General features: G+C 40.7%; 1 protein-coding gene across 1 annotated transcript in view; it reads right to left on the minus strand.

Moving 5' to 3' along the window:
* Positions 1-19,144, minus strand: part of LOC109931853 (peroxidasin homolog) — a 235,116-nt gene that overhangs the window by 23,642 nt on the left and 192,330 nt on the right. The window contains exons 17-18 of the mRNA XM_048597105.1: positions 17,628-17,762; positions 11,901-12,109 (exon numbers count right to left, since the gene is read on the minus strand). Of these exons, the coding sequence (XP_048453062.1) occupies positions 11,901-12,109; positions 17,628-17,762 (344 nt within the window). The remainder of the gene's footprint in view (positions 1-11,900; positions 12,110-17,627; positions 17,763-19,144) is intronic.

The following is a 19,144-nucleotide window of genomic DNA, read 5'->3' on the forward strand; positions in this document are numbered from 1 at the left end:
AAATCATTAAAAAGATGCCTTTGAAACTAGTACATTTAGTTCTACAGGATTATTCTTGTCATCGCAAAATGCCAGGTAAATCACCAAGAATATTGCCGTTTCTCAAGTTTGAACATACACCAACACAGGATTATAACATCACTGAGCAAAAGTCTTTGGCCCATCAAGGCACAATCCCCACTAGCGAGAATGAGAGACTGGGCTGACACTTCAGCACAGAACCGAGGGAAAGCTGCACTACTGGAGGTGTCATTTTTCATGTAAATAAATTGGTTTCAGAATGGCCTCGTTCTCTCTCTCAGGTGAATGCAAATGATGCCAACTATTATCAGAAAAAAGGCAAGAGAGTTGACAACATTTACCATCTCAGCCAAAGACTGATGCAGATTATCTAGCCACTTATCATTAAAGCCTTTTATAGGATCTTGTTAAACATAAACTGGGCACTTAAAGGACACACAAAGTAGAGCATTCAGTCCCTCAAGACTGACCTGTCATTCTATAAGCTCATGGCTGATCTGCCCCAGGAATCAAGTCCTCTTTCATGCCAACTCCTCATTGGCCTCCACTCAATAACTCAAAAATCTATCTGCCTCCTCTTTAAATACTTTCAGTCATCTCTTTTGGGTAGACAATTCCAGACATTCACTACCCTCAGAGAAGAAATTCCTTTGCATCCCAGTTTTAAATGACTGACCCGTACTCTGCTACTATACTCCTAATTCAAGATTGTCAAGTCCTCTCCGAATCTTGTATGTTTCAACAACAACATCTATCATTCCTGGCATTTCTATTGCTAAATTCCCTCCTAACATCACTGGGGAGGTTACCATTGACCAGAGGCTGGACCAGGGACATAAATGTCATGGCTGCAGGAACACAGGGGAATCTGAAGGAAGTAACTCATCACCTAATTCCCCAAAACTGTTTTTTCCATCGACAAAGCACACACCAACAGTGTTACGGAATACTCCCCACTTGCCTGGAGGTGCAACTCCAACATTGTTTAAGCAGTTCAATATCACTCAGGACAAAGCAGCCCACGTAACTGGAATTTTGACCCGCCTCATTAAAAATTCATCTAAATACTGGTGGAGTGGCGGCTGTGTTCACAATCTATGGGATGTACTGCAGAAACTCGTCAAGACTCCATCAACAGTACATATGGGAATACCAATATCTGCAAGTTCGCCAAGTCACACACCAGACTAACTTGGAACTATATCACTTTCTCTGGGTCAATTATCCTGGATCTGCCTCCTTAACAGCACTGTGGGTGTACGTGCACCCCAAGGAGTACACTGATATAACAAAGTGATTCACCGTCACCTTCAAGGACAGTTAGGGATGGTAATAAATATCAGCCTTGCCAGCACTACCTCATAAAAGAAATGAGAAAAATAATTATGTTATTACTGAATCATCTTCCATCACACTTAGAAGCCATGTATTCCACATTGTATTAATTACAAGTTGTGACAATTTATGATTTATCTACCTGTCGATTTACACATATTAATATATTGTGATTTATATGTATATATGATATAAATTTGATATATGTTTAGGATATATAGTATGATATATATATGTATGATTATATATATATACACACACACACGCATGTACACACATATATACTGTTTGAAGTTGAGAGTCCTTACATTTCAACACTGGCTCCACTTCAAAAATGCTTTGAAGGGCTTTAGAAAATCCTGGGGCAGCAAATGGTGCTCTCCTTTTCTTTCTTTAAAGATAAAGTTGAAATCCCAGTGGCCTTATCAAATGTGATGTTCATCGTTATTTCAGCGTTAGTTAGAAACACCCATTTTGGTAATACTAATTTCCTCCAAACAGTCATCAGCATGACTTTAATAACAGCCTCGCAGATATTAGTATCTGATTTAGACTGTGATATTTTCCAGACTGTTCTGATCAACAATGCTGTTCCACAGCAGCGTCCCTTGGGGAATTAGAAGTTTTCATCTAAAAATAGCAAATCCACAATAAATTCCATTCTAATTTATGAAACAAGAAATTATGAAGAAAGCAAAGCTACCTCTTATTAAAATGTCAAATGTAATAGCTTTCCTTTTCAATGAAAAGTCATGTTCCTTTTGGATTCAAAACAGTAATTATTTAAGTTTAGACTAAAAGCTGTAAGCAACTATATAAAGCTATATGTGGTTAATGTGCGACAAACTGATAAACTGAGGGACTTAAGTACCTGATTGAACTAACTTAATAGAGTCCATATAGTCACTATCGTTATATTTAGTAACAGTGCACAAAATTTCATTATAAAATTGTCAGAAACAATTCAAACTGCACTCCAATCTTTCCAAAGTTGTAGCCTGGCTGTGTGGTTACATTGTATGAGCTGCAATCTAACATCTGTGTACAAAGCAGATCCCAGGAATTCAAATCTCGTCACAATCAGCAAAACCACAGTATCACAAAGTACTTTGTCTCTATCTTGACAGTGGAAGACACAAAAAAAATTATACCAAGAATAGTAGAAAAGCAGCAGGCTAAAGAGGGCAAGGACTTTATAAACAATTACAAGAGAAATAAGGAGAGTCCAGGGAAAATTAATGGGACTAAATGCTGACACATCCCCTTGACCTGACGGCTCAGGATCTGACAGGAAGTGGCGGCTGAGACAGTGGATGCAATGGTTGTAAACTTCCAAAATCCTTCTGATTCTAGAAAGGCCTTAGCAGATTCAAGAACCGCAACAGAAGCCCTTCATTCAAAAAGGGAGAGAGGAAGCAGGAAAATTACAGGTCAGTTAGGCTAAACTCGTCATTTGGAAATGCTAGAATGAATTATTAAGGGGGTAGTAATAGGGCATTTAGAAAACCATAATATAATCTGAAGTGTTTAGAATGAGATCAACCAGTTGGACCTCATAGAACATGAGTTCCCTGACAGGGGCTGTTAATCTGGTCCAATCACAGAGCCCTGGCTGACAGATATAAACAGGAGGAGATCTGTCTATGGAGGAATTGGATCAGTGTCAAGGACTCTTCATCTGTAAATAAAGGGTGATTTGGCGACGGCATTCTGCCTATGTGGAGTTATTTCACAACCATTATTGATTTTGTGAAAGGGAAATCAAGTTTGACAGAAATACTAGATTTTTTTTTCAGAATGTAAGCACGAAGCGTTAATAATGGGGTAACAGTTGTTATGAATGTGTAGTTGTAACATTATAGATTTTGCAACAAACTGTAATCTTACTAAAAATAGTCACAATGCAGCTTTTTAAACATGGTTCCCAAAAGTCACTTGACTTCACTTGCAGTCGTAACTGTGACTAGCAGGCCAGAAGAACCAGCCTACACTTTTCTCAGGAAGGATCAGAAGAACACATGACAATGGCTTCCACGAGATTTGAATAATTATTTCCTTTCTCATTAAACTTGGAAGAATAGAAGCCAATCAAGTTAATGGTTGACACAACTAAAAGTCAATTACTTCAGTTAAAAGGCTTACTTTAGGTAAAAGACCATGGTTGAGACTCTGCACCAATCTTGGATTAGTCCAATTACTAATAGGGAAGCATGATTCCACTAGAATAGAATCACTACAGCATGGAAGCAGGCTATTCAGCCCATCAAGTCTACACCGACTGTCCGAAGAACATCCCACCCAAAACTACCACCCAGCTAACCTATCCCTGTAACCTCACATTTCCCATGGCTAACCCACCTAGCCTGCACATCCCTGGACACTATGGGCAATTTAGATTGGTCAATCCAACGAACCTGCACATCTTCGGACTGTGGGAGGAAACTGGAGCACCCGGAGGAAACCCACACAGCTAAACACCAAACAGACAGTCGCCCGAAGGTGGAATCAAACCTGGGTCCCTGGCACTGTGAGGCAGCAATGCAAACCACTCAGCCACCATGCCACCCACTATTTGGGCATCTTGGGTTTAGTTCTAACATAAAGTCTGGCTGGGAAGAGCTACTTATGCAGAGATGCCAGGAGATCCTGTGAAAATGGTTCCAGATACTTCTCTCCACTGAACTAATTGTGAACAACATGCAAGAGTTTGGATTTTGCAACCAGGTGTTACGGAGGAAGATGCCTAGAAATCACCTCTATTCTGCTAAAAAGGAATCCAATAATTTTAAGTGTCTTGCTAGCTGAACTAGAAAGGAAAAGAGACCATCATTGGCTCCCTGATGTTGCTCCGCCTACTGAGTTTGCTTACAATGGCAGACTAAGACTAGTCAACTATAGAAACTATTACATTTGCTAAAGACAACTCTTCAACTTCATCTCTTCTTTCCAGACAAACAGCATGTCAACTACAAGCTATGGGCCTGCAAAGATATTCTAAAGGCTGAAATGACTTTCATCCTTTTAAGGATCTTTTATTTAGTTACATACTCAAGTAACTTTTATTTAAGTAACTTACAGCAGTGGATTGTAATAAATTAACCTATTATTTGTTTAAGACTAAAGCCCTGCTGCTGGTTTTAATCAGCTGCAAACTAAAAAAGGGCTTTTATACACACTCACAAATTCTTAGCTCATGGGAACACTTGGAGGAAATGTCTTGTGTGTGGTGATGACGCAGCAGGTGTAGTGCATTTAGAGACATTCAAGAAGGTTCCATGTAAAACGGTCAGTGCACAACATGAGAGTTCATGCTGTTGGGGTGGTATATTAGCATGGATAGAGGATTGGTTAACTAACAGGAAACGGAGAGTCAGGATAAATTAATCATTTTAGCTGCTTTATCAATGACACTCCCCCTTCAGAAGTGGGCATGTTTATGGTGATTGCACCATGTCAAGTCCATTTTCAGCTCCTCAGACAGTGAAGCAACTAAAAAGACCTGGACAGCATTCAGCACTGGGCTGTTAAGTTACATGTAATGTTTGTACCACATAACTGCAAAGCCAGGACATTTTTTAATGGAGAGTCTCACCAGCTCACCTTTAGGTTCAGTGGCATTACCATGATTGAATTCCCTATCATCGACATCTGGGGGCATCATTTGATGAAGAAGTTAGCTACAGCAGCCATATTATATCAATGGGTACTGGAGCAAATCAGCTGCTGGGAATTCTGTGGCAAACAACTCAAACAATTCCCCAAAGCCTGTTTCCTATCCAAGAGGTCAGGTGTATTGAAAGTTTACTCTCCACTTGCCTTAAAACTAAGTTCAAGATTGCACAATAGCATGATAGATCGTCACCCAATCCAACATCTTAAACATTCATTCTGTCCACCAACAACACACTGTGGCAACTGCATACTGTCTGCAAGATTCAATGCAGCTATTGGGCAAGCCTCTTTTGAAGGTAAGTACCAAAACTCATACCTGGGTTGCAGTGGTTAATAAATGCTGCCCTTACCTCCAATGCTCACACCCCATGGATGAATTAGAAAAAATAGTCAGGGATAACATTCAGCAAGGTCAAAATTACCTTTTGTTTAGACAGGTCGAAAAATCATAAAGCATGTAATCATATGAACAAATCCTTCTCATTGGAAATCTTGGTTGCCAGTGCTGTAAACTTGAAATGTCTCCCTTTTAATCTCGTAATCTCTCTTTTAAGATGTTTCTCAAAACTTCTTTCTTTGGACAAGCCTTTGTCACCTGCCTCAATATCTCCTTGGTGCCAAGCTTTGTTTACCAACTTTTCCTCTGAAGTTTATTATGTTAAAGGGACCATATAAACACAGTTGTTGAAGTATGGTATTACTCCAGCATGAAGTGATATTTCAATTCCTTCATTCTGTGGCCAGGGTCACATAACTAAGGAGGTTCTTTGTTGACGATATCGCTGCTCTTTTGATGAGTACCGCTGATCGCCAAACTCAGCTTTCCTTTTGGTTGACATTTCCTACAGCACAGTTTGCTGCTGAGTTATCACAGGGGCAATAGTTCACATTTCAAATCCTTACAGTGAAATGAAGGGTACTGGAGGCAAAACAAAAATCCAAGAACTTTAGGAAAATTATTTTCAACACAACAAAGATCTGTCAGTTTGCGAGCTGTCGCCTTTAACTAAGGGTTTCCTTTTCAAAAACATTGCTGCTTGATATGCAGCTGGGAGGAACAGATTGGAGGCTTTCTCAACAGATGGCTGTAGATATCGTACAGCAAAGGCATGTTCTCCTTGCTCTCCTGCCAGCTGCTGGCCTGGTCCTCAAATTAAGTGAGGAGATTATGCTGGACACTCCCCATCCCGGGTCTGTGCATATTCTCTTCTGTAAGGACAGGGGCATTAAGAGACATTTGCGTTAGTATGTGAGCACTTTATCTGCCTCATTCGATGAACAGGGAGATGTGAATCCCCAGAGCTGTGAGAATATAGTTTGGGGAATTTGGGAGTTAAAGGATTCTGACCGAAAAGTATCTCAGTGTCAGCAACAAGCTAGAGCTAATGAAAACCAGTAAAGTATTAAGCGATGGGTGTGCCTGAAATACCTATAAGGTGTTCATCCCAAAGCCATTTTCTATGATAGCAGCAAATCACTGCAGATGTTGGAATCTGTACTGAAAACAAAAAATGTTGAAAACCACACTGGGTCAGGCAGCATCTATGGAGAGAGAGCAAACTAATGTTTCAAGTTTAGATGACTCTTCATCAGAGTATTTTTTGTGATTATGTCCATGTCCCAGGCAATGTTTTGGTGAAATGCTGTCAGATGCTGCACATTCTCCTCATGGTATGAAAGGCCAGTGAGCTAGTGATGTTTGAGTTTCTGAGCACGCTGTAGCTCCTTTTTCATTTTAAGTGTAAGCTTTAGTAGTGGTGTGAAAGGGAGCATCACCTTGGTATCAATGGTTCTAAACCGATAAATGAGATGAAGTGACAGACATTGATTGCAGCATTGATTGCAACTGGTGGAACTGCCTGGCACAGGACCTTGATCAGATGGAGTTTAATTGAGGTAAATGTGAGATGTTTCATTTGGTAAGGCAAACCAGGGCAGGACTTATACACTTAATGGTAGGGTCTTGGTGAGTGTTGCCGAATAGAGAGATTGAGGGGTGCAGGTGCATAATTCCTTGAAAGTGGAGTCGCAGGTAAACAAGGTAGTGAAGGCAGCGTTTGGCACACTTGTCTTCATTGGTCAGTGCATTGAGTATAGGAAATGGGACGTCATGTTGTGGTTTTACAGGACATTGGTTAGGCATCTTTTAGAACTCTGTGCTCAATTCTGATATCCCTGCTGTAGGAAAAATGTTGTTAAACTTGAAAGGGTTCAGAAAAGATTTACAAGGATGTTGCCAAGATTGGAGGGTTTGATCTCTCGGGAGAGGCTAAATAGGCTGGAGCTATTTTCCCTGGAATGTCAGAGGCTGGTGGGGGGTGGGGGAGGGGGGTGGGGAATGATGATCTTATAGAGGTTTATAAAATCATGAGGGGCATGGATAGGGTGAATAGCCTATTTTCCTAGCGTAGGGGAGTCCAAAACTAGAGGGCATAAGTTTAAGGTGAGAGAGCAAAGATTTAAAAGGGACCTAAGGTGCAACTTTTTTACACAGAGGGTGGTAGGTGTATGGAACAAGCTGCCAGAAGAGGTGGTGGAGGCGGACACAATGACAACATTTCAAAGATATCTGGATGAGTGCATGTATAGGAAGGGTTTAGAGGATATGGGTCAAATGCAGGCAAATAGGACTAGATCCGTTTAGGATATCTGATCGGCGCAGACAGGTTGGACCAAGGGCTCTCTTTCCATGCTGTATAACTCGATGACATTATTAATACTGAGATATAAACAAGAATTCCAGTAGTAATTGAAATTTGTGCAAGATTCAAAGAAACTATATCGCTTTTGGCTGTGCCTTTAATTAAAGACATGTGCAACTTCAGACAAGAACATTGGCTCTCTCTGAAGTAGCAAATATAAACAGAAGTAACAGCTATATTCTCTACAGTGTGTTCGTCTAGACAAGGTCCAGCCAAGGCTGAATGAATGGAAATCATTCCATTTCGCCAGCAACTTCATACAAAAGAACATAGCGCTATCTCACCTCCATTTTTTTTTTCGGTTCACTATTAGAAATCTGACTAGATTATTACAAGATGACAAATTGCACTAAGAATGAACAGTTATACAACTGCCTGTCAGGAAAATGTCACAACTTTACCCAAAAACAGGAAATGTTCAATCAAATGATTCCATTGAAAATCAGATTAGTAGCAAAGGTAGCTTAGAAAAGAACAGGCTTTGTTTGTCCCTGAAGCTATAGTAAGACCCTTCTGATAATATTGTGGTTCATCCCACAGATGCATTAACAAACTAACATATAAAAGCTAATCTTTGATAGACAAGTAGTTCTGAAAATTGTTCTGAAACTGAACATTACAACCTACCATTTATCTTTTTATTAATTCTTTCGTGGAATGTGGGCTACACTGACAAAGCCAGCATTTGTTACTCATCCTTATTTTCCTGTAAATTGAATGACTTTTTAGGTCATTTCAGAGGACAGTTAAGAGACAATCACATGCCTGGAGTCACATGTAGTCCAGACTTGGTAAACATGGCAGCTTTCATTCCCTAAGGGACAAAAGTAATCCAGATTGTCAAAAAAAAATCGACAATAGTTTCATCTTTAGATTCCAGTTTTATTAGCCAATTTAAATTCCACTAGCTGCCATGGTAAATCAATTGATGCAACTATCTCCAGAACACTATTCCGGGCCTGTAGCTGGCTACTCCAGTAACATTACCACTCTACCACCACCTACCCAGAGTAGCACATTATGGTTATTTAACACTTTGTACACTGAATATTTCATTTTAAAAAATGCAGCTGCAATCACAGTCGCACTACTTTTAACTAAATCACAGACAAGAACGTGCTTGGATTTGGTAAATAGTTAAACCACTTTGCAGTTGGAAAAGTTTTCAGTTGGCCAGAAATAGAAAGGATGTGTGTCAAATAATGCTGAACCCAGATGGAACAAAGAAATCAGGATTTTCTGTACTCAGAACATGAAGTGGAAGGAGGAGGGGACAAGGAAATGTCAAAAATCAGAGATAGAAAATTTGCCTTTAATATTTCCTCTTTATAGCTCATCTAAAATTCCATTTCCCAACGCAAAAGTCTGGTTCACTCATTAACTCTCTCCTGGCACATGGTGAGCAATGCCTCAATTTAAAATTTTTGTTTTGAAATCCCTCTGTGGTTTCATCCTTCCATATGTCTGTAACCTCCTTCAGTATTAAACCCTTCTCAGTTCTCTGTGCATGTCCTGTTTTCTATTTACTATGTTAATGGTGCCTCATTAGTATGAGGTGTTGTTATTCCTTTGGTTCAAGTGTTTGATTTTTTTGCTACGTACAGCTTTGGGGTGCCTTGGAAAGATTTTCTAAAATTCATTCAAAGCAGTATTTAAAGGTAAGTTGATGTTGCTCAATTGTGAGTTACAGTTGTTTAATTTGAAGTTCTTGTGAAAAGTAGATCTCTATGTATCCAGACCAATATCATCTCCAAACAATGTATCCACACTCAGCACTGGTCTCTTGAGTCTGTAACTTCACCTCTATTTCCCCCTGCACTAATACTAGGAATATCTTCTCTAGACTCAAAACTTTCCCCTTCAAACCATTTCCTATCCAATACTTGGCCACTAAAATGAGCAATAAGCAAGAAAAAAATACGAAATATTTTCTGATTCCATCAGAAACTGCATACACACATTATCAGGACCAAATTAGTCAGTGGCTTGCTCAAGTTGAGTCAAATAATGGATAATCTAAAGTTTTTATTTCAGAACCAAGCTTTGTACCATATATTGTATCACCAAGACCACTTGTTTGAACTGAAACGTGACCTGTTTCCACTTTCATTTCACTTGCACCATTGCTGAAATCTTTGTTATTTAGTTACAATCCCTGCAGAGACCCATATTATTCAAAAGGAGATTCCGACTTCCAGTTGATAGCTGAAGAGTGACACAAGATTTGACGTTTTAAATCTAAAAGCACGACTGACCATTTTCTGTTTGCAGGCAAATTATACTTCAAACTACACAGAGGAATGCTTCCCTTCTAGACTTATCATGCGTCACAGTCTCCAAAGAATTATGATCCTTACAGCAAACAGTCCAAACTTGCTCCGAGTAGGTTTCAGTATTCTCTTCGCTCTGTATGGTAACTTTGAGAGACTACCTTCAGGTGCTTTCTTCAGTTTTTGGAGAATTTCTCAATCCACTAGCAGGAGTAAATCCTGTTGCAGCTGTTCTCCTTCTCTCATCAGGGCAAGCCTCTCAGGATTCTTAAGATGACTGTGGGATGTGTCCCCTTTACTAGAGACCATCTTCATTCTATGATGTGGAGGTACCAGTGTTGGACCGGGGTGGATAAGGTCAGAAATCACATGACACCAGGTTATAGTCCAACGGGTTAATTTGAAAACACAAGCTTTCAGAGCCGAAAGCTTGTGTTTTCAAATAAACCTGTTGGTCTATAACATGCGTTGTGTAATTTCTGACCATCTTCATTCTACGTCTAGGTGTGGTCACTCACAAAGCCAACCAGCATCTGTGTCCCAGAAACACACAGAAGTACAACATGTCTATCTAAGCTATTCATATTTTGGAGGGAAATCTGTAATCTGATCTCAAGAGTATCTTGCTTTGTCCTCTTCCTGTGGTAACATGTGACAAATTAACCTTACATACAGATAAAAACGTTAATAGGTTTTCCTTGTTCCAACTCCTTTTCAGGCTAGATACAAGTGAATAATTTATCGTACAACTGTTTCCAACCTGTTAACTATGACACCTTTTTAGGACTTTGGGAGACCCAGTCTATTTGTTGCAAAATCAGAGATTGCTACCTCTGTCTCCAAGTGCAAAATATCATGAACTATGTTCTCAGTAGAACAAGCTGAGGTTCTGTTTGATTACAGTGAAAAAGTATTAAACCCTCTGTCAGGGAATTAAGGGTAATGCAAAGAAAGAACGACAAGAATGAGGTCAGCAAAGTCACACTTTAAATATGAATTCACTGGAAAAAAAGTACACCACTAGAATTTGAAAAGAGTGGGGGTGCTTGCATATGGGACTGCGTGAATGCGTAGATACACGCCAAGGCATTCTGACTAAGTTATGGGTTATTTGAGGAGGAGGCAGGAAGGACTCCAAGGTGACTGCTATCTAAATACCCAATATTACCCATCAGGTGCACTGCAGGTCACATGACCCCCTCCATTTACCTCATTTAAAATGAATCCCACACCATAGTAAGAAGGCATAATCCACAAAGAACCATAGGCATTTTCCTCTCCATTAGACAGAGGCAATTGGTTATGTATAGCTTGAGCCCTCAAGTGTGAAATTAGGTGAGGAGGCAAACTAACACAGCCACAACATGGACAAAAAACTGCACCATACTCACTAGAGCTAACTGATGCCCCCTCAACCCAAACCCCCCACAGCAACATTATAATACAATAACCAAATATATATGGCAAGGTGTTATAGAGAAAACTAGCACTCTCCCACAAAATGAAAAATAGAAACATGTAAAAAACTCGAAGTTACATCTGATTGTATAACATAAACTCTTTTCCTGGCATTCAATTTTAAAAGTCCCTTACCACTGAACTGGTTGTCCTGGGAAGCATGGAGGTCAGAACAAATTGTCAAGTATATAGAACTTTCCCAACAGCCCATTAAAATTAGCCCCAGTCTGTGCAGCGTTGCCTCAAATGATGACTCCGGCTAAATAGCCAGAACTTTTATAACAGATGCAAAGAATTATTTGTATTTACCAGTGGGAATTCTCATGATGACCAGGAATTCTGCATCATATTCCTTATCAACAATTGATGAAGCACCAAATGGCTTTATAATGTTCAAACGTCCATCCAACACTCACACATCATCCATTAAATAATTACAAACCTTCACAACAATCTTGCCACATCCTTAAATCCATTTTTGGTATATCATCACAGCTCTGATAACCATGAGGGTATTCTGCCACTCTGAACACATCAGGCTGTATCCTGGTGATGTTATCTCCATTGTCACAAAGGACACGGGCAAAAGAAGTCTGCTTGATTTGAGTCAGCTGGGCTGGAGTGAACACCCAAGGACTCTCATACCAGAACCTGTTTGCACACAGGAAAAATAATCATTTTAAATCCATCATTATCCTTCAAAACTACTTCAGTTAATTGTTTCATTAATGACGCGTCGAGTGTCTCTTAATCTTAATTTTACATTCCTTGGTCTTTCCAAGATTTGTTTCTTTTGATTTAGTGTCACTACTTAAATGGGCAAAATATCAAAAAAGTATAATTTATATTTAATCAATGCCTCTTTGACAAGACATCTGACAAAAATGAAACAAATGTCAACAATTCAGAAGTATTATTTTAAATAAATTTAATTGCAATGCTCACGTATACTAGTTTACCAAATTATTGTAAAATAATTGAACAACTTACTTGCACACATATATAGGTTCAGTCATGATTTATATTGTTACAGCTCTCCTACATAAAGAAAACATCTCCAAACACATTGCACAGCGCTAATACAGAAAGTAATCTTTAAGCAGTAGAAAGGGAAATGAAGTTGTGCGAGGGGATTAAAGCCGGAATAAATATAAGACTTTGTGGGAGACTTTTGAAAGCAACACAGGGAAAGGATTAGAAAGGCTTGCCTTAGAGGGTGGTTAAGGAAGGTATAGCAGAGTGACAGAGACCAAGCAATAAGCTGCAAGCTGAAGAATGGTAGGCAACAGAAAGAACGAATTATAACTTCAATAGATTGCCTAGTCAAGGTGGATTGGGGCCATGGAGAGATTTGGAAGAAAGGATAAGAATTTAAAGATCAATTTACTGCAGAAAAGTTCACCACCAAGACTTGGAAAGAGTGGGTCAATTATATCTGGGACTTGTGCATGTGTAAATACATGTCATGGAATTCTGAATTACCGGTGGAGGTGGACACAGAACAGTTTAATGGAGAGCATTAAAATCTCAAAACAATGAGATGACAGCTCAAAATTTTCAGAGGACTGGACATCCACCAACAGTGACTCTGGGACAAAGTGGAAGTATTTGAAACCCATCATCTTCATTATGCTGAACGAGATTAATTTCACCAAGCTCCAAAACACATTGTGTATAAAAAAACTCCAAAACACAACCTTACGCAAAACGTTGCATGAGGAAGGTGAAGTGTTTTCATCTCGGCAGTTACCCGAAGGTGACTGCGATACCCGCAATCTGTTTCTTCTCCCTTAGTGGTTAAACAATCAAACGATGCTTGTGTTGAATGGAAATACTGAATTATTAATTGGAAATGAAAATTACATAAGTGAGACAGCATTGGAAGACACTAAAAAGAAAACTGTCCTCACATAGCACTTCTAACGTACTCCAATAATATTGCATGTTAAATGAGAACTTGGTGCCCTCATCTTGTAAATGAAAGAACAAAGAAAAAAATCTTGCTCATGGAAAAACTACTTGCCCAGAAGGAAACATGTATTAGGAGTGGCTTACAACCTGGATCTGTAATTTTTACATGAAATACCGACTTTTGCCTTGAACCTCACTGGCAGAAACTCACTAACTCTGACTAATTTAAGAACTTGTTCTCCTTACTGCCTGCTTGTCCCTTTCTGCCTGTCCCACAGGCTGCTCTCCCACCATGACCCTCACTTCTCAATTCACGTTTTGACCCTATTGCGTGACGTTTCAATCACCAGTTTCCTCTGGCTCACTGCTTCTCCAGCAACTTTGTTTTTGTTCCAATCAAGAATCTAACCCTGCCTTAAAAATATTCAAAGAATCTGCCTCCATTGTATTCTGAGAAAGGCACTCTGCAGACTAACAATCCTTTAACAGACAAAATTCTCCTCTCCTGCAACTTAAAACTCCTTATTTTGAAACTATGTGCCCTAGTTGTAGGTACTCGATTCCATTCTTCCAGTTTCTCCATCTATGTCTCACCTGTTCCAATGATGCTACCTTCCATGCTGGTGGTGGTGGTGGATGGGAGGGGAAATGTGCCCTCTGAAATGTCCACCTTTCTCCTTAACTGAGGATTCCCCAGAACCACGGCTGATAGGGCCCTCAGCCATGCCTGACTTATTTCTCACACTTCTGCCCTCAGTCCTTCTCTTCCCTCCCACAACCTAGATAGCATCCCCCTTGTCCTCATTTACCTTCCCATCAGCATCCACATCCAAAGGATCATAAGCTGCCATTTCCCCCACCTCCAGCGGGATGCCACTACCAGACATATATTCCCCTCCCCTCCCCCATCAGCAGTCTGCAGGGACTGTTCCTTCAGGGACATCTTGGTCCACTTCTCCTGCACTCCCAACACCTCCCCACAGCGCTCTCCCAAGACACCTTCCCCTGCAATTGCAAAAGATGCAACTATTGTCCATTACCTCCTCACTATCCAAGGCCCCAGACACACCTCCCAGTGATTTTCCTGCATTTCACTCACTCTAGTCTATTGTGTTTCCTGCTCACAATGAAGTCTCCTCTCCATTGGGGAAATAAAACACAGACAGGCTGGCCGCTTTACTGAATACCAATGTTTTCTCTGTAAAGGTGACTCCAAAGCTTCCAGCGGCGTGCCACTTTAACACACCGTCATGTTCCCTGGCTATTTCACTGTCTTGGGCCTGCTGCAGTAGTCTAGCGAGGCAAGACCAGATGCAGTCTCAGCAACAGTATATACAACTGCAACAAAACATCCCTACTTTTATATTCCATTCCCTTGCAATAAACAAAGAACATCCCACTTGCCTTCCTCATCTTTGTACCTTCATACTCATACCTTATATGTGTTATGTACCAGAACACCCAGATCTCTTTGACCACAGAGTAATGTAATCTTTCTCTATTTAAATGATATGCCACTTTTCTACTTTTCCTGTCAAGTGGACAAGTTCACATTTTCCCACATTATATTCCACCAATTATATTTTTGCCCAGTCATTTAACCTATCTGTATCCCCTTGCAGACCTCTTGGGTGGAATCGTCTGCTCACAGAAGAGGCCATCTTAGATGTGGGGACAGGAGCTAATCAGACAGAGTGGTGGTGTATCAAAGCCCCACTGCCATTCCACATTTGTCAGGATTAGGTTCTGGGCATAAAGTACATGGTGAAGCTTGCTGCGCTGTCACCAACTGAGACCCTCAGATGACATCTGTTAATTTTGTCCTGGGTCCTATGCAATTCTGGGACTCTTGTTTGCTCTTCTGCCAGCAGTCACTGCTCAACACCAGGTTTCTCAGCCTCCCAAAGCTCTCCCTGAGGAGGACCTCTGACCCCGGAGGCCAGCTGGTGGCCTCATCAATGACTGATTGACAGGTGACTCATCAGGTCTTCCCTAGAAGCAGCAGCACTGGTCTTTCACCAACCAGCTGATGGGAGATCCATGCCTCAACAAAATTCCACCCCTCAGGTCCTCTTCACAAGTTATTCTTCCACCTATCTTTGTGTTGTCAGCAAATCTAACAACTATATATGTGATCCTTTCATACAAGTCATCAATATCCATTGTAAATAGTTGAGGCCACAGCTCTGATCCCTGTAGTGCTCTGGTGGTTATAGTGTGCCAACCCGAAATGAACTATTTATCCCTACATCTCTGCTTCCTGTTGGTTAACCAATCCTTTTACCCATGATAATATGTTGCTCATACATTACGAGCCCTCATATTATGCAATAGTCTTTTGATATGGCAGCTTGCCAAAAAGTCTTTTGGAAATTTAAATACACCAAATCTAAAGTTCCTCTTTATCCATGCTGCTTGCTACTTCTTTGTGGAACACTAATAAACTGTCAAACGCAATTTCCCTTGCACCAAACCGCAATACAATTTGGCAGACTGCATTCAGATTTTCTAAGCATCCTGCTTTAACCTCCTCAATAGCATTTTCTACAATTTTCTTTGTGATAGAATTCAGGCGAACTGCCCTGCAGGTTTTGGCTTTCTATCTCCCTCCTTTATTGAATAGAAGAGCTGTATTTGTTATCTTGCAAATTGACGCAACCTTTATGGAATCTAAGCAATTCTGGAAATTTAAAATTAATGCATCTACTAACTCAGCAGCCACTTATTTTTAGGACCTGGAATAAAGCAACAAGCGAGAGGATTGCGAGAAGGAAATGGAAGGAGGAGGGAGGGCAGGAGGGTCGGGAGAGGGAAGCGAGTGAGAGGGACAGTCAGGAGAGGCAAGTGAGACAGGGAGAGTAAGGAGAGGGAAGGGAGAAGTGGAGAAGGAAGGGTCTGGAGCGAGACGGGGTTGGGACCAAGAAACAAGAAGGTTCAGGTCGGAGAGGTGAGCGGTAGATGGGAGGGCCAGGAGAGTAACTTAAGAAAATACGTGCTGGATCAGGCCACTCGGACCTGCTCCACGATTCAGTAAGATCTTGGTGATCTAGTTGCAATCTCAGCTCCACTGTCCCGTCTGCCCCACACTATTTACAAACTGCACTGAAATCTAAGCGCACTTTAGAACATGCACATAATTGGGGGGGGGCAACTGTGCAGCTAACTTGCAATCTTCCAGTTATCAATTTTTTCCACTGGCCATCTTCTGAAAGTTATTGTTTCAATGCGCAGTTCCACAGATTCTGGCATCTCTTCAGTACCTGTCCAAGAGTTCATGCTCTCTCTGCTCAGACATGGAGTGTTAGGAGGTTACATAGCATCACAACTAATTGTGATCATGTTCTCCCCCAAAGTAAAAATGCAGATCCACATACATCATCGTGGCTCAACTGTGAGGATTTTCACCTTGAATGAGAAGGTCACGGGATCATGCCACACTTTGGATCTTTGGCATCAAATGCACCCTGTAGCATGGTACTCAGGGAATACGATGGCTAAGAAGTGCAATTTTCAGACGAGGTGTTAAATTAGGGCCTCGTTTCATTTTGACACTGGGTCAAGTAACATGGAAAAATCTCATAGCACTTTTCAAAGGATTACAGTTCTATGGCCCACCCAAAATTCCTTTCGCATCACAAGCCAAATCATTCGTCTCATTTCTGGGACCTTGGTGTGTGTAAAATATTGAATGTACTTGCCTACGTAAGAGGGATTGGAACTGAAAGTGATTTGGTAGCTGTGAAGCACATTGAGGAATTTCAGAGAAATAAGATAAGGCTATCTCCAAATGCATCAGCTTGGCTCAATTGAAAGGATTTTCAACTCGAGTGAGAAGGTCATGGGGTCATGGATCTTCATCTTAGATGGCAGATAGCAGATCTTAGCGTGAGACTAAGGCTTGACACAAGGACAAGTCTGTCTTACACATGTCCTCAGCACAGCACAGGGCACTGGATACAGATCTGGAGTGGGAACCTAAGCCATTTTCTCCCCTTTCAACTTCAGAGCACTGTGTCTGACTTACAGTCCTTCAACAGCAGTCAAAGCTGGCATCCTTTGCGCTGAGTTACTAGTATTCTACCAGGCTTTCATAACCCAGTGACTTATTAGGAATACAAACAACAGAGTTTGGAAATGAAGCTACTCAGGGACAGTGGTCTTCTAGATGCAGTTATATATCACGGAGATCATAAGCATGAAACTGAAGGTATGGCTGAAATAAACAAAACAAACCTACATTACACTGGTTGCTGCTTACCTATCGCCATCTCTCAGACGTTTAAATTGTGTAACCAACAAGCACAAAAGTGTTGGTCCTAATCTCGTTCCAGGTATCAAGTCCTCCACCAGTAATGCAGGAAACAGATCTATGTTCAATGGTGTACCATATAAGCTGTAAGAATCAATGACAGAAGAGAAACATTACATGGAGTTTTGATAAAAGTTATATACCTGAAATACAAATTCATTTGCACTCTACACAGATATCTAACTGACCAGTTAGTGTTTTCAAAATTATCTGCTTCAGATTTCTAATATCAGAAGGTTTTGCTCTTGTATATATAACAAGTTTTAAAGTAGCTCATTCAGTTCAATTTTAGGGGGTATGATAATACAGTGGTTATTTCATTGGTGACGGTCATCTAAATGCATGGACTAAAAACATGGGGATTTGTGTCCAACTTCTTCCAAAGCAGTTTGAAGAAAGTAACCAGCTTGGTGCTAAGGGAAGAAAACCTGCCATCGTTATCCAGCTTGGCCTGTGAATGATGCCAGACCATCATTAACTATTTTTAACCAAAAGGCACGAAAGTATGTGAAGATACAACAAGAAAAGTTTTCTGAAGTTCATTTTGGTGGCCCACACAAAGCTTAGCAAGCCACTCAGGACAACTAAGGGTAGGTAGAATGTCCTAGTCATAATTTGTATGGTGGTCACGAGTGTGACCTGTACATCAGTTTATCAGTTAATTCTACATTCAGTTTATGTGCTGGATTAATCTAATTTAAAATTCTTCATTGATTTTCACATATTTGAGGCCCCACTGTAGCATTAAAATCTGAAATCTGCACACTTGCTAACCTATTTAAGTTGGGTTCCTGCAATGCAATGATGAGCCCAATTTGGAACTGACAGGGATGAGCGAGGGATTGGAAACCTTCCCAGTAGAATGGAGGTGGGCGTTGCTGGCTCCGAAGACAAGTGGCTTTTTGACTTGTTACAGGCCAGCATTATTCCAGCATGTCTCTCAGCGAAGCTTTCAGTTTCATGCCAGCTCCACAGAGCATAGATTGCTCTCTATCTGGATCGACAGGCCTTCTCTCTCCCAGTTGTCTTGTCAGACTGTCCATTTAGATAGCCTCTTGAGGTGACGGCCTATGGTACTATCACTGGACCCTTAATCCAGAGACCCAGGTAATGTTCTGGGGACTGAGTTAGAATCCTGCCATTGCAAATGGTGGAATTTGAATTCTATGAAAATCGTGAATTAAGAGTCTAATGATGACCGTGAACCACCCATTGATGATTTTTGGAAACACCCATCTGGCTCATTAATGTCCTTTAGGGAAGGAAACTGCCATCCTTACCTGGTCTGGCCAACATGTGACTCCAGGAAGTCCTGTAGCCTTTAATGGTGGCACTTCATTTGCATCTTAATGATTTATTTTTATTCATTCATGAGATGTGGGTATCACCAGCTGGGCCAGCATTTATTGCCCATCCCTAGCTGCCAAGAGGGGCAATGTGGCTGGCTCTCAACAGCCCTCTTGGCA

This window comes from Rhincodon typus, chromosome 5, assembly GCF_021869965.1.
Source record: "Rhincodon typus isolate 14 chromosome 5, sRhiTyp1.1, whole genome shotgun sequence".
NCBI lineage: Eukaryota > Metazoa > Chordata > Chondrichthyes > Orectolobiformes > Rhincodontidae > Rhincodon > Rhincodon typus.